At 40.2% G+C, this 14850-nt stretch overlaps 1 protein-coding gene across 1 annotated transcript in view; it reads right to left on the bottom strand.

The window, feature by feature from the left end:
* The window catches only part of LOC126235935 (meiosis regulator and mRNA stability factor 1), a 205841-nt gene that overhangs the window by 99521 nt on the left and 91470 nt on the right, over positions 1–14850 (bottom strand). Inside the window, exons 14-16 of the mRNA XM_049944899.1 lie at positions 10642–10817; positions 1807–2026; positions 602–768 (exon numbers count right to left, since the gene is read on the bottom strand). Coding sequence (XP_049800856.1) covers positions 602–768; positions 1807–2026; positions 10642–10817 — 563 coding nt within the window. The remainder of the gene's footprint in view (positions 1–601; positions 769–1806; positions 2027–10641; positions 10818–14850) is intronic.

Here is a 14850-nt window from a genome sequence, read left to right as displayed (position 1 = left end):
ATGAAATTATATGAGGGCAAACCAAACAAAATAGTGTTTTGGTTTTCACATGAATTTAAACCCCCCAATCCTATACAACCCCCTCTCACTCTTGAATGGAACATTGAATAAAATAGAACTTTTCTGCAATGTTTTCCAACTGTTCAGATTATGAAGTATTTCATACACATTTTATGTCTCTTAACAGAAAAAGCAACCGAATTCTGGAACTGGACGTTTAATGTTTGGTTGGTTAGGGAGGTAGACGATTAGGTGTCTTGTTCAGTGTCTATTTGGAGTTGGTAACATTAGCCAAACATTTGATCTAATTGTTATTTAGGAGCAATGAAATCAAGGCATTTAAAACACTGATCCCAGAGATGATAAAAAACTGAAAGAGAGGTAAAAGTACATGGGTCGGGTCAGTCTGCAGGTCAGAGGGCAGACAAGGATTCACCATGGCTCAGCTGCAGCAAGGGGCACCTCCTCTACATTGGAACCCCCCCCCCTCCCCCCTCCCTCCTACCCCCCCCCCCCCCCACACACACACAACTGTTTCATGTTCTTTGTTATCAAACAATATAGCAAGTAATTTTACTTCATACACTGAGTGAGAAATTACCTTGGTAATGGAAGGCTGCCTCCATGCGACAGCAGCAAGGCCTTAATACGATTACTTAGAAGCTTCAGTCCAATATTTACAGAAGGTAGTGCAGAAAGCTCCTGCTCTGCCCACCCTCTGTCTGGCTGTGGTTTCATTGCATGCAGAACACAGTATGGCTGATTTTCCTGCAAACCCGACACACCAAGTTAACTTTTGTAACACACTAATACAAAGGTATTAATTCAACAAGAAATTTTTCTGGCAATAAAAAAAATAAATAAATTTGTGACAATATTATGAAAAGGATACAAACAATGGAAAATCTGCACATGTGCGCATTTCTGACGAAGGCCTTATTGGCCGAAAGCTCACTTTCTGACAGTCTTTTTGTTGTGCCTATCTGCAACTCCACATCTCTGTTGTAAGGTGAGTGGCAACTACCCTTTTCTTAATACTGTTTTGGAAAGTATAGATTGCTACTCACCATACAGTAGAACGGTTGAGTCACAGACAGGCACAACAAAAAGACTGCTGAACAAGTAAGATTTGGCCAAGAAGTCAGGCCTCGGCAGCCAGAGACAGTGGTCGAGCATGCGCCTGTGCATGTCAATACTGCACGAATTTTTGCTAATGAGATATTATGTAAACTTCAAATGACTCTGTATCCCTAATCATCACTTACTAAAATGGACATGTTCAACAAATCAGAGATTGCAATATAAATTTTGCCCAAACACTGTAGTACGTCACCCATCCACCACCCTTTTGATTCAACAACCATAAATGGTTGATAAATCATTGTTGAAAACCTCAGATACTTATTAACAATCACAAGGGCCAAGGCAAAAATAAGTACTCCAGTCAATGTTTCTTGAAGCTATGAACACACATTAAACAGAGCTGCTCTCCCAGATCTGAGAGATGTCAATATGGTATCTTAAATCTCATTAAAGTAATTTAACATAGCATTGGGCCAGTTAACTTATAGGCCAGTTAAGAGGAGAGAGAACATTAAATACATCTCAAGGACAGAACGTTAGGGTTTAAGATCTTATACACACAAATATGTTTCTGTCAAATTGTCTCAGCTGTCATTTACTATCACAATGAAAGAATTTTACTAACAGAAAAACGTCATGGCAATTTCTAGTTGACTCAACAGAAAATTTACTAATAGCATATCATTTGGGGATACATACCAAATTTAGTTATACAGAGCTTACCTGTCCTGATACCAGGCACGGAGATGGCGTATGTCGGTGATCTGGATTAAGTGTCACCATCCTTCCATTTGGTCCATCTGAGACTACACAGACATCACGAAGTTTGTAGATATCCGAGACACTGATTGATGCCAAATATCTTTTCTCGAACATCTCTCTGAACTTGAAAAGAGGCAATCGATGGTCTGGCACTTCTAGAAGAAGTGTAATGACCTGAGACCTGGAACAAAAAACAAAGACAAGTGAGATCTCGGCCATTGCAGGAATTAACCTGAGTTGTATGATGTAGAAAGAAAAATTGAATTGTGAGTGGAATACTAAAATATCTACTGTAGAGCAGATGTAAAAATATGAATTACAGTTAACAGAAATGCTACGATACAGCTGTTAATCTGACACCATGAATTGTAAGTGGAAACAGCAACCTGTGGAATCTTGGTACTTTTGTTTTACTGGGAAAATTTGAAATAGCAAAAACTATTGAGAGAAGCGATCTTTAAGAGTGCTTGAACAGATCAATGGTACAAAGTGAGTGGCAGATCACAACTGTTACATGATGGTGAATTCTGAAATGGGCATTCAATAGTGGAGTAATGACGACTCATATGAAAATCTCTTTATATTTAGGAATTTAATCTGTTCACTGCAAGTAACTGAACAGTTGGTAAAAGTCAAATAAAGGGAAAAATACAATACGTCAGCACTGAGGAGTGATGTCATCAAGATGACTATTCTTACTGCTACATAACTGCTAAGATAAAGATTCTCAGGACACTCATGGAATTTTGGACACAGGCATTTTTGTTATTAATACTTGCAAACACATTAAGAAGTTTAAATAATCTTATGTACTGAAAGTTAGGGTTTACAGAGGGACTCAAATATAATTATTAAATACCTAATGTATATAAAACAGACTGATGAGATCTGTTGGCTTCACAACCGAACAACAAACAACCTTTAACACAAGACCCAGGCTGTCCTACAAATTAGCCTATCATTGCAATCTTTCTTTCAGATGAAGTAATTCCAACACTGATTTCACTTGTCAAAAAATGTCAGTGTTCCACATTTCAAGAAAGTGCTAAAACAGTGACAAACTTGGTTTAAAATTTTAAATTTAGACTACAAGTTCATTTTTAAAATCTGATCCACTCTCACAGAATAATACAAAATTAAGACCTCACTGTGAAGCCTTCTATATATAATTTGTTAAAAATGCATAGATTAAAATAATAAACAACAAAATTTGGTTTGGCCTCTAGTTAAATGAAACTATAACACAGAACTTGGAAGTATACACTAAAACCTCTGCTACTAATTTAGGCAGGAAATCAAAACTGTTTCCACTTTCAACTTATTACCAACTAGACTGAAGAGCCAAAGAAACTGGTACACCTACCTAATATTGTGTAGGGCCCCCACGAGCATGAAGAAGTGCTGCAACACAATGTGGCATGGACTCGACTAATGTCGGAAGTAGTGCTGAAGGAAACTGACACCATGAATCTTGCAGGGCTGTCCACAAATCCTTAAGATTACAAGGGGGGGGGGGGGGGTGTGTGTTGATATCTCTGAATAGCACGTTGCAATGCATCTAAGATATGCTCAATAATGTTCATGTCTGGGGAGTTTGGTGGCCAGCAGAAGTGTTTGAACTCAGAAGTGTTCCTGGAGCCATTCTGTAGTAATTCTGGATGTGTGGGGTGTTCAATTGTCCTTCTGGAATTGCCCAACTCCTTCGGAATGCACAATGGACATGAATGGATGCAGGTGATCAGACAGGATCCTTCCGCACATGTCACTTTTCAGAGTCATATCTAGACTTACCAGGGGTCCCATGTAACTCCAACTGTACACACCCCACACCATAACAGAGCATCCACCAGCTTGAACAGTCCCCTGCTGACATGCACGGTCCATGGATTCTCGATGTTCTCCTCATACCTATACACGTCCATCTGCTCAATACAATTTGCAACGAGACTCATCTGACAAGGCAACATGTTTCCAGTCATCAACAGTCCAATGTCGGCATTGATGGGCCCGGGTGAGGTGTTAAGTTTTGTGTTGTGCAGTCATCAAGGAAACACAAGTGAGCCTTCGGCTCCAAAAGCCCATATCAATGATGCTTCATTGAATGGTTTGCACGCTGACATTTGTTTTTTATGTTGGAGATCTGATGTTTTACCGGATTCCTGATATTCATGGTACAGCCGTGAAATGGTCATAAGGGAAACAACCCACTTCGCATCACTACCTTGGAGCTGCTGTGTTCCATTGTTCGTGTGCTTACAATAACACCACATTAAAACTCAATCAAATCTTGATGAACTACCATGGTAGCAGCAGTAACCAATCTAACAACTGCACCGGACACTTTTCTTATATAGGCTTGCTGACCAAAGCGCTGTAGTCTGTTTGAATATGCATGCCTATACCAGTTTCTTTGGCACATCAGTGTTTATTGGAGGGCACATTAGCTGTTTAATCTCTACTACGATATAAAGACAAGCTTTAGTTTAACATAGTTACCAAAAATCTTGAACCAAAAGTTCTTGACAAATTTACTTCAAATTTTTACAAGATACTGCAATAAACATTCAGACGTAAGCTACATTCTTTAAAATGCATGTGGTATATTGTAATATATGAAGAGGAAACGTTAGCAACGATCTCAAAAAGTTCTTGAGTGTTACTTCAAATTGTTAAACTACTGCTGCACTACAAATGCGTATAGGCACTGATTTGGGGAATTCTTGAAAATTTTGCACAGCTATTGCAAGAAGAAAGAAGTTAAGGGACCAAGGGACACACTGGGAAGTGGGCACTAACAATGTTGTTGAAAGCAAGTGGTTCTGCAAGGCAGGTTTATGACACCTCTCACAGGTGAGGAAGTGTGGCCTAGCAGGCACTATTAACAAATTTGGAGATGGGTGTGAAGTAATCAGGCACAACACAGGGCACTTATGTGCTATGAAAAACCCGTATGTTGCAGTTACAACAGCCCCTGGTAACCTGTACGTGGGGACCGAAGCGGGTTAAAAGAAGCTGAGAAAAAAGCTGACGTTATAATTATTAAGAAACACTTCATTCATTCCCTCCAGAGGGACTATGCCAGAGGCATATGAAAAGAAGAATAACTAAGGGACCTCAGAGGCTCAAGGTAGGCAGTAGTGTCTCCATTCTGTCTGCATCCAGAATCAAGAGAATGACCATTGTGTATGTTTTTCAGCCAACCATGACGACCATCTGGTGATGAATTTCGGCAGCAACTGGCCTGTTGAACCGACCGCCAAGTTCTGCTGAACAGAAGTGCCACAGTCCTGGCAAGTTAGGTCTGAAACTTGGTGCTGCATGGGTGTGGGCAGCAGGGAGGCAGCCAGCATCTGTTCTCTGAGTGACGATGTCTGACGGAATGCAAGCTGCCATCCACAAGGCTGCAGCTCCAGGGTCTGAAGCTGTCTTCAATCACAGACATAGCTGCCCTGGGCAGGTGACTACCTCTTGAGGTTCTACTACAATGATGGCTGCTGGCTGTTACTCTTTGGTGCTCTACACTGTAACCATCTGGAATACTTGAGGGAATAGCCAGTTGCAACTGAGAGGACAGGTGCAGGTCTTCCTGCTCAGATGACAAATTGATGGCCACACCATCTTAGCCAGAAGGAGGCACTACATCAGAAGGAGAGAGCAGCCAGATGCTGTAGCAGCATTTTCCAGTTCTGTTGTTAGGGATGGCACACGAACACACGCTGAAACGGGTGGGAATTAATGCTGTGAACACAGGAAACTTGACGGGAGCAATAAAATATGCTGTAAACTGCGGAAAAATGTTTATTCCAAGAACGTAAAAGCAGTGTTATTTTGCACATTAAATTCCAAACAGTTAACATTTGATTTTCTTCCTAGAATGAGATGTTCAATTCTGTGAATTTCTAGTTTTACAGTCACAGTTATAGATCACTGTACCATTAATGAAAATTGTTGAATGAACATAGCTACAAATCATTGAGAGTAGCAAAGGGCAAGATTTGTATTCAGTATTGCTTAGCAGCCACATAAATGATCATTTACTCTAGTACAAAGTGACTATACCTGAACTTCATCAATAATGATGTTTTACTGTTTTCCATTCTGTTCAACGTGAATGGCAAGAATCACAGTTGACCTTATCAGTAATGTGAAATGGAATGCAACATTAATTTTGGTTTAAGTGTGTTAAAATCCTCTAAGTTTAATTTACATTCCACTTCTTATCATAAAGATACTACAACACAAGAAAATTCACTACTTTACTGAGTGCCCAAGTCAGTCTTACGTACTTCTAAGGCATAATAATCTATTCAAGTTGAAAAATGTATGCACACAAAGATTCAGTACTGAATTTTATGTACGTGGTGTCCCACAGCTTGTTAATACTTTAATTTCATTATGACCAATGTAAGCTACAGCTTGAACAAAAATTGTATTGACTGCCAGTTTCATTAACAAAGATCATCATGTCCACCAAAAAACATAATGCTATGGTAGGCTACACCATACACGTAATAATCTGTCAATAATAAAAGTTAATCAGAGCAGTTATTGCACTAATGTGTGTGCAGCCTGTTACTGGTAGAGACATGGCAGCAGCCTACAGCCAGAGTTGTCCTAGCTGGAGTTGCAGCAGCTGGTGGATCTGTGAATTAAGTTTTAATTTAAGTGGCACCTTTGACAGGGTGTACACGCAGACAAGGAAAATAATTCCCAGATTCTCTCCAGATTTCACGGTTAAAAAACACTTTCTCCCACATGAAAGTACACTTTTTCCATGTTAAGTTACAGTATACTTTTCCTCGGAATTGTAAAACTTATGTATCAATACTTTCAATGGTTAAGGTTTTACACACCAGCGTAGAATTTCCCGGCACTTTAGAAAACGATGCCCAGGTGGGGGGGGGGGGGGGGGGGGGGGGGCAAAAAAATTTGGAAAGATGTTTGATGAGCAGCAACATGTACACTGCATATTTTCATATTATGAAAGCATAAATTCAAATTTCACCGAACACCGGACATTACTTTCCGAGGTATTGAAATCGAGACTGTGATGCACTTCTGTAAGCCAGTCATAGCTCATGTCGCGCAATCTTGCCAGCCGATGACAGCAGATATTCAGAGCATAGGACACATGATGAAGTCAGCCAATAGCAAAATCACTGTAAACTAGCACGAACACACAAATAGGAAAAGTTAATGGTTTAAATTAATATACATAGTATTCCTACAAGAAAAGAAAAGCTTTCACATATAATATTGGTCTCTAAGATTAATAAGCTGCAACAGAAGCTAAGCTTTCACATATAATGTTTATCTTTTTTTACCTGTGTTGGAGTTTAAGATACATCACACAAATGTGCCAGTAAAATTTTTGACGACGACATAAATGTCTGATCTTCTGGGCTCTAAATTCTTCTAAATGGTCGTCCTCAAAGATTTGATTTTTAAATGAGAGTCAAACTCTCTCTGATTTAAGAAATTCATTGTACATTCTCCCTCACAGTTCATCTTGCATAAAAGGAAATTTACTTTTTAAGTAATGCTTTTCAAACAACCATTCGCAATATTTTCTCACAACCTGTTAGAAATAGGTCCGTTTCAGCAGTTGCCAGAGAGCGCCAGATAACATGCATCACCGCGCTTGCACAGCTGCGTTGATGCAGGAAGTCTGTATGTTTGTACATGTAAAACATTGAAAGATCTTACATTGTGTCACAAAAGAAGCAAGACATTGGAGAATACTCCAAGAGCATCAGAATTTCATGAACCATACTAAAATGTGTAGTTCGGCTTAAAGTGCACATTTGTATGTCCAGATCGTCTCAGCAGAAAAGATTAATACAAGCCAGATTTCTTTAACAAACTGACAAAAATAACTTCGTTGTTCTGCAAGGAGATTAATGCTTGACTGTCAGAAAAGTGGAAATAAAATCTGAAACTAACAACATACGAGGGCGGTTCAGAAAGTAACCTCCGATTGGTCACAGTGCGGGTTGTGGGGGGAGTAGCGACACCATCTGTGCGTTCACGCACTCAACAGGTCAGTCGGCATCAAGCTGTGGTCGAGTGAACGTCGTACCTGCGCTAGTTTAGTTTTTGTGGCAGTTTGAAATGTGTGCTGCAATAGAAAACCCCGCCAAATGTGAAGTGCGTGCTGTCATAAGGTTTTTTACAGCCAAAGGATATTCTGCAGCAGCTATTCATCGTGAGCTTTGTGCCGTGTACGGACCAAGAGTTATGAGTGAAGGAGTTGTCCGTGAATGGGTACGTTTATTTAAAAGTGGACGAGAAAACGTTCATGATGAAGAGAGGAGTGGTAGACCATCATTGGTGACTGGTGAACTCGTTCAGACAGTTGATGCAAAAGTTTGTGAAAATCGACGTTTCTCAATGTCGGAGTTGTCTACTGGTTTTCCACAGATTTCTAAGACTCTCTTGCACGAGATAGTGACAGCAAGATTGGGTTACCGAAGTTCTGTGTACGATGGGTGCCCAAAATTCTTACCGACCACCACAAAACTCAAAGAATGGCCTCTGCATTAGACTTTCTGTCACGTTATGAGGACGAAGGAGAACCATTGTTAAACAGAATCGTGAGCGGTGACGAAACCTGGATTAAGTACGTGAACCCTGAGACAAAAGAACAATCAAAGATGTGGGCACATTCAAATTCACCTACCAAACCAAGAAAAGCCTCGCAAGATTTTTCTGCCTGCCAGAAAACTGATGGCAACGGTGTTTTGGGATGCCAAAGGGGTGTTGTTGGTTGAATTCATGGAACGTGGTACGACCATTAATCAAGACGTGTACTGTGAAACAATAAAAAAGTTACAACGGGCTATACAGAACAAACGCCGTGGTATGCTGACTTCTGGTATCGTTTTTTTTGCACGATAACGCCCGTCCTCACTCTGCTCGCAGAACAACGGCCCTTCTTGAGTCCTTCAAGTGGGACGTTATCAACCATCCACCTTACAGCCCAGACCTGGCGCCAAGCGATTATCACCTCTTCATGCATTTGAAGAAATGGCTCAGGTCACAGCGGTTTGATGACGACGAAGAACTCAAAGATGCGGTCACAGGCTGGCTCCAGACACAAGCGGGTGATTTTTATGCAGAAGGAATTTCAAAGCTTGTGAAGAGATACGATAAGTGCCTCAATCGCTATGGAGACTATGTAGAAAAATAGTGCAAAGATGTAGTTGTAAGATCTATATATTAAAATATTTTTATTTAACTTTGTGTATTTTTTTAAATCAACCGGAGGTTACTTTCTGAACGGCCCTCGTATTTTAGCCTTCCGTTAACTATGTGAATGAATTTAATTCACTTGATAGCTCCTTTGTTTTCTTATGACGTGAGAGCAATAAACAAAGAGGAAACAGCAAAATCACTAAACGTAAACATGAGTCACATGGAGACTACCCACCTGCCCACTACAACTGAGGCTGCTCTGTGCATCAGCCCTGGATCTACAATATTTCTGAACTGGGGCAATACCAGATAGCTGCACACCCCCCTGTTTGTCATTTATTTCCACTCTGGTAGACTGAATCTAGTAATTATAACAAAGTTGATCATTTGCAAACCCAGTCAACCACATAAACAGCGAAAGCCATTCACCCGTTCAGGCTTCATTCCACTCAGCTCATATAGCTCCATCCCCTTTTGTCTGCAGGAATGATTTTCTAGATGCAATGGAGATTTCCCTGGCAGAGACATGATGTACACTCTGCTGGCATTCAAAAATCAGCTTGTGATTCGTTCAGAAATCAACTCAGAATGTGTCTAAAAATGTTCAAAAACCAACAGGGGTGCATTTCAAAAGCATATGAATAATCTTTAGAACAAAGTGCGCTGGATGCTAGGCTTTTTGCGAAACAAGGTTATTTTCCTCAAGAACATGAATTTGGTGCCCCCCCCCCCCCTCCTTGAAACTGCCGACCGGTGCAGATACCCCAGGTTTCCCCCACCCCCTAGATCCTGGCCTGTCGCACATGCATGAATCTGGCAGCTTATGTGCGCCAGTAAAATTTTTCTGGGTAGAATGTGGTTGCTTGCTGCTATTGCTTATACAGCTAACTGCCACACTTCTGTAGCCAGAAGTTGGAGAAGGAACTACTCATACACGACTCAAATGTGCATGAGCTCGCTCGCAAATGCTCAAACAAATCTAATGTAAACAGTTGTGACGTCACGCTCATCGGAGGCAATTTGTTGTCATGAAGCATTGCATAGTCTTCCTAAAGCCTTTGACACATTTGCTCTTGGCACGTGTGTATGAGTACTGTGTTTTGTTGTTTTTTATATGGCGCATTTCCTTTGCAACTTAAGTTTTTATTTCTTTTTGTTTCTCTCGTTCATGTTTTATTGCTGCAGTATTATTCTGCAGTAGTGAGATACAGTAATACTGTAAATAGTCTTCACAGGTTTGCCACCGGATCATGTTGTGCAGAATTTTCAAACCTGTGACGACTATTCACAACATATCCGCTGGGAAACCTTGAAGAGTCACATCTACAGTAATATTCTTTGTTAGAGTATTGGTTCTTACCAGCCAAAGCTCAAAAAATTTAACTGATAACTAGAACAATGCAAAAATCCTGGAATTATAAGATCTTCCCAGATGAAAAAATTCGCAGGTTTTTCCCAGATCTCCCAGTTGTCCTGGGTCGTATACAGCCTATTTGAATGCAAAGCCTGTTCTACACACTCCAAAAAACAACCTGTCACTTTACAGATCTTTACACAATTACACCATGAAACCAAATACAAGTTCTCCAACAAATTACTCACCTAATTATCTGTGGGCTAGGACCACTCGTATTACCATACGATATTAGGATGCGCCTGTATCCAATTTTGTAACGGTGGAACAGAGAGATCGCAAGTTGAGCGTCAGAAAGAGTTGGAACTTTCACAAAGGCCATGATATTCCCATCTGTCTGTGCTACCACTGATACACTGCATACCTGCCCAAATGTAATTAACACACTTTAATAATAAATTACACATTAAAAAATTTCATATACGCTGTAACCTGGCTAAACACTAATTAACATAAAACTGAATTATAAGCTCAAGATTTTATACTAGGTATATTAAAAGATATAGAAATTGAAAATTCAACAGTTCTGATCACTCAGCATGGAAAGATGTTTAAAAATATATGAATATTGTTTTACAAGTTCTTCATGAAATATAAACTGGATGGTCCTCTCTGAAGGACCACCTCATGCCGTCTTCATGGCTGAAACAAAGTACGCCACGGCCGCATTGTGGTGTTTACTAGATGCAGCTTATTATCAGTCCCTTCCAGCCACTTGTCTCCCACTGACACGACACTATATCTCAACAGCATGCAGGTGGTTACCACATTGAAATGACTCCCGATCTTTCGTTCCCCACAACATCCATTTGTCCTTGTACCCAGCAGACAGTTCCTTTCTCAGCCAGTTTAGTTGGAGGTGGGTGTCCAGGATAGTCAGGACTACTTTATGTACGAACATTGTAGAAAGCTAAGGGCACTCAGATAATCTTAACAGACAACGAATTTAGCATTGTAAGCCTGCCTCATCTGCTCCAGCATCTGCAAGATCACACAGTTCCATGTTGAATACAGACAAGTCAGTCACAAGGCAGTGAGACCTTGAGCACAAGATCAGGAAAATCAACAGAGCAACCAATCGAGCCCCCGTTTTGACCCATCTGTAACATATTAAAATGTATGCAGCTGTGGAATTTCTCCTGTACTGCACTAAATATAAAATTAATCTGGGCCTCTGCAGTAACAATGGTGGCTAGCAGTTTAAACCGTGGATTTGGGGCTGTACGTGCTCTACATCAAGTGACGAAAGTATACAATGCACGTAGATCCCAAACAGCACTGCTGCTTGTGGACAACTGTAGAAAAGGCACTCCAGAGGTTGACGAGTCTTGGCTCTCATGACTCAGGGCTGTGAAGTTGTCTGCCGTTGGGTGGCATTCAAATCAACAAAGAGCCTGGCCTGGATTGCTGAACAGTACTCATCAGTCCAAGTTACAGGTCACCTCTTAAGAAGACCTGAAGACTTTGGGATGGATAAGTCAGCAGCATGATGGAGCACTCGCATGATTTCCACCACTCCTGAACACTGTTGTGGTGTTCAAACAAAACCAGCTGGCTGAATACCATATTTACTCTAATCTAAACTGCACTTTTTTTTTACTGGTTTTTGTAATCCATAAACTGCCTGCGGCTTAGAATCAAGTGCAAAGTAAGCAGAAGTTCTGAAAAATGTTGGTAAGTGCCGCCACAGATAACTTCTGCCGTCGAATATATGTAGTGCTACACAGGCATGCTTTGCAGGCACAAAGATAAATACTGGCGCCAAAACCTCTGCGTCAGTAAATAAATTTAAAAAAAGTAGAAGACGAGATTTTTTTTCTCTGCCCCGAGTTTCGACCACTGCATTTCCACACATTAAACCAATGAAGTAAATAGAAATTCCATACTCTTCATCTTCGAATGTAGCAGCCTTTCAAATATTCATAGCAACAAAAATAAATTTCTTTACAGAAAAATATTAACAAAGCACAAGGCTTTAGGACTGTTGCACGAGTTGATACGCTGGGGGGCTCATTAAGATTTCAGGCAGCGGTACCTATTGCATCGTGGAATTTTGTCAAGTGCCTGTTGGTGTTAGTGAACCATAATGAAGCACTTTCATTATAGTGCCAAATTCAAGAGGGGAGTTATTTCTTTTGTGGAAAAAAGTTCTAAGCGCGCTGCAGGTGTGCGATACAGGATTGATGAGCAAAGTCAAGCAATGGCAACTGCAGAGAGAGAAACTATCTGAATGTTCAAGTAGCAGGAAAGCATTTAGTGGGCCAAGTGTGGCTGATATATTTTAAATGACTGTTAAGGAACAGCGTCAGAAATTCCTGCCTGTCAACGCCAAAATTTTAAAAATTAAGGCACATGAAATTGCTACAGAGCAAAAAATCGAAAATTTTACATCTAGTCGCAACTGTATTGATCTGTTTATGAAGCGCTGGGGTTTTTCACTTTGGAGGCGAACTTCAGTTGCACAGAAGTTGCCGAAAAATTATGAAGAAAAACTTGTGGAATTTCAGCGCTTCATAATTAGGCAGCGCACAGAAAAGCAATACCTTCTTGGTCAGATAGGAAATGCTGACCAAATTCCTGTATATTTTGACATGTCGTCAAATTATACGGTTGACGCCAAAGGAAAGAAAGACATAGGTGTTCTTACATCCGGGAGGGGGGGGGGGGGGGGCAGCGGATGTCCGTCATGCTAGCTTGCACAGCAGATGTACATAAATTACCCCCATTCATAGTTTTCAAGCGAAAAACTAGACTGAAATACGAAGTGTTTCCAAAAACTTTAATTGTACGAGCAAATGAAACACTGTGATTTTCAGAGGACAGGGTGCTGGAATGGATTAGGCGTGTGTGGAATCGTCGTCATTCTGTTCGTATTAGATGTGTAGGCAGGCCACACAGCACCTGCAGTAAAATGAAAATTAGTGGAAAGCAAAACTTACTTGGCAGTAATTGCAGGCGGGATGACGTCAATTCTGCAACTACTTGACATTTGTTTGAATAAACCATTTAAGTACAAGCTTAAACGCACGTACACAGACTGGCTTTTGAAAAGCGACAGACAACAGACCCCAGCAGGACGTGTAAAACGCATAAGTTTGTCGCAAGTGTGCCAATGGATTTATTGATGCCTGGAAGTGTGTTCCAAATCAGACTGTGCAACAAGCATTTAAAAAATGTTTGATATCCAATGCACTGGATGGTATGGAGGACGGTGCTCTGTATGAAGAAATGAGCAACAAAGAATCGAGTGATAGTGATTCAGAATCATGATTGATATTTTAAACATTTCATATAAGATGTATTACAAACCCAATAAAATTTTGTTTTAAATTTCAGCGTTTAATTTCTAAGTTATTTTCATTCTCATAAGTGTTGCTACTCTACATTGCACAGGATAGAAAAGCATGGAGAGCTGCATCAAACCATTCTACGGACTGAAGACAACAACACACACTACATTTGAAGTCACCACTAAAAATCGAAAATCTGACTGGCAAGACTGTTTGGGATTTATGTCGATATGGCCAACTCAACGTTCTTAATTTTTTCCTACCTGTGACAAGAGATGGTTGCTAATAGGAACTTTTATGAACCTTTAATCACCTGCAGCATTCTCTTAACCATAAGTAATGTAAACATTACGCCATGTAATCTTCCACGTTTGCTGCCATCTCATTTAAATTCTGTCTGCCTAATACACTACGAAACTAGAGTGAGACAACAGCAAACACGGAAGAATACAGATATCATGTCATGTTTATTTTCATATTATTCTGATGCTGGATAGTGATACAGTCAGAAATGAAGCACGGCAACTGACTAAATTTTTAAATCTAAGATGACTAATTTCTGTGCAGAATGTAATGTACTAAAGAGGCATCTGCAAAGATTTTCAAACGGAGAAAAATTTTTGCTTATCTCTCGTTCAGAACATCATCTATCATACGCAGTATATTATTTGGTTCTTGTTTATCATTATCAAAGAAAGCAGCAGTGTAACAACAAATAGCAGTCTCTTGCCATTGTTTCGCTAAAGAGAGAATTCCTCTTTTTTATTGTAAGCGGCGGTAGCGCGCACAAAAGCAAGCCATGCCGGGAGCGGCAACAGGGCGTAAACACTCATTATCAGAATGTGACAAACAATGCATGACAGTACAATAATGCATTTTCAGCTTAGAATGATGTAAATACCTATAGCAAAGAGAAGTGCACTTATCAGATCAAAGCAAAATAAGCAATCAATTCAAACCAGATGAAGCAAGTGAAAAAGGAAGGGTACCCGTATAAATACAAACTGAGCACCTGATGGATAGCAACCTGGTAAAGCTTAACTGCTAAGCTTATGACTCAAACCAAATTACTGTAGCTGTATCTTCATCCATTCGACATTAATGTTA

The sequence above is a fragment of the Schistocerca nitens genome, chromosome 2 (assembly GCF_023898315.1).
Source record: "Schistocerca nitens isolate TAMUIC-IGC-003100 chromosome 2, iqSchNite1.1, whole genome shotgun sequence".
NCBI classification, from domain to species: domain Eukaryota; kingdom Metazoa; phylum Arthropoda; class Insecta; order Orthoptera; family Acrididae; genus Schistocerca; species Schistocerca nitens.
This window is presented reverse-complemented; position numbering and strand designations above follow the sequence as displayed.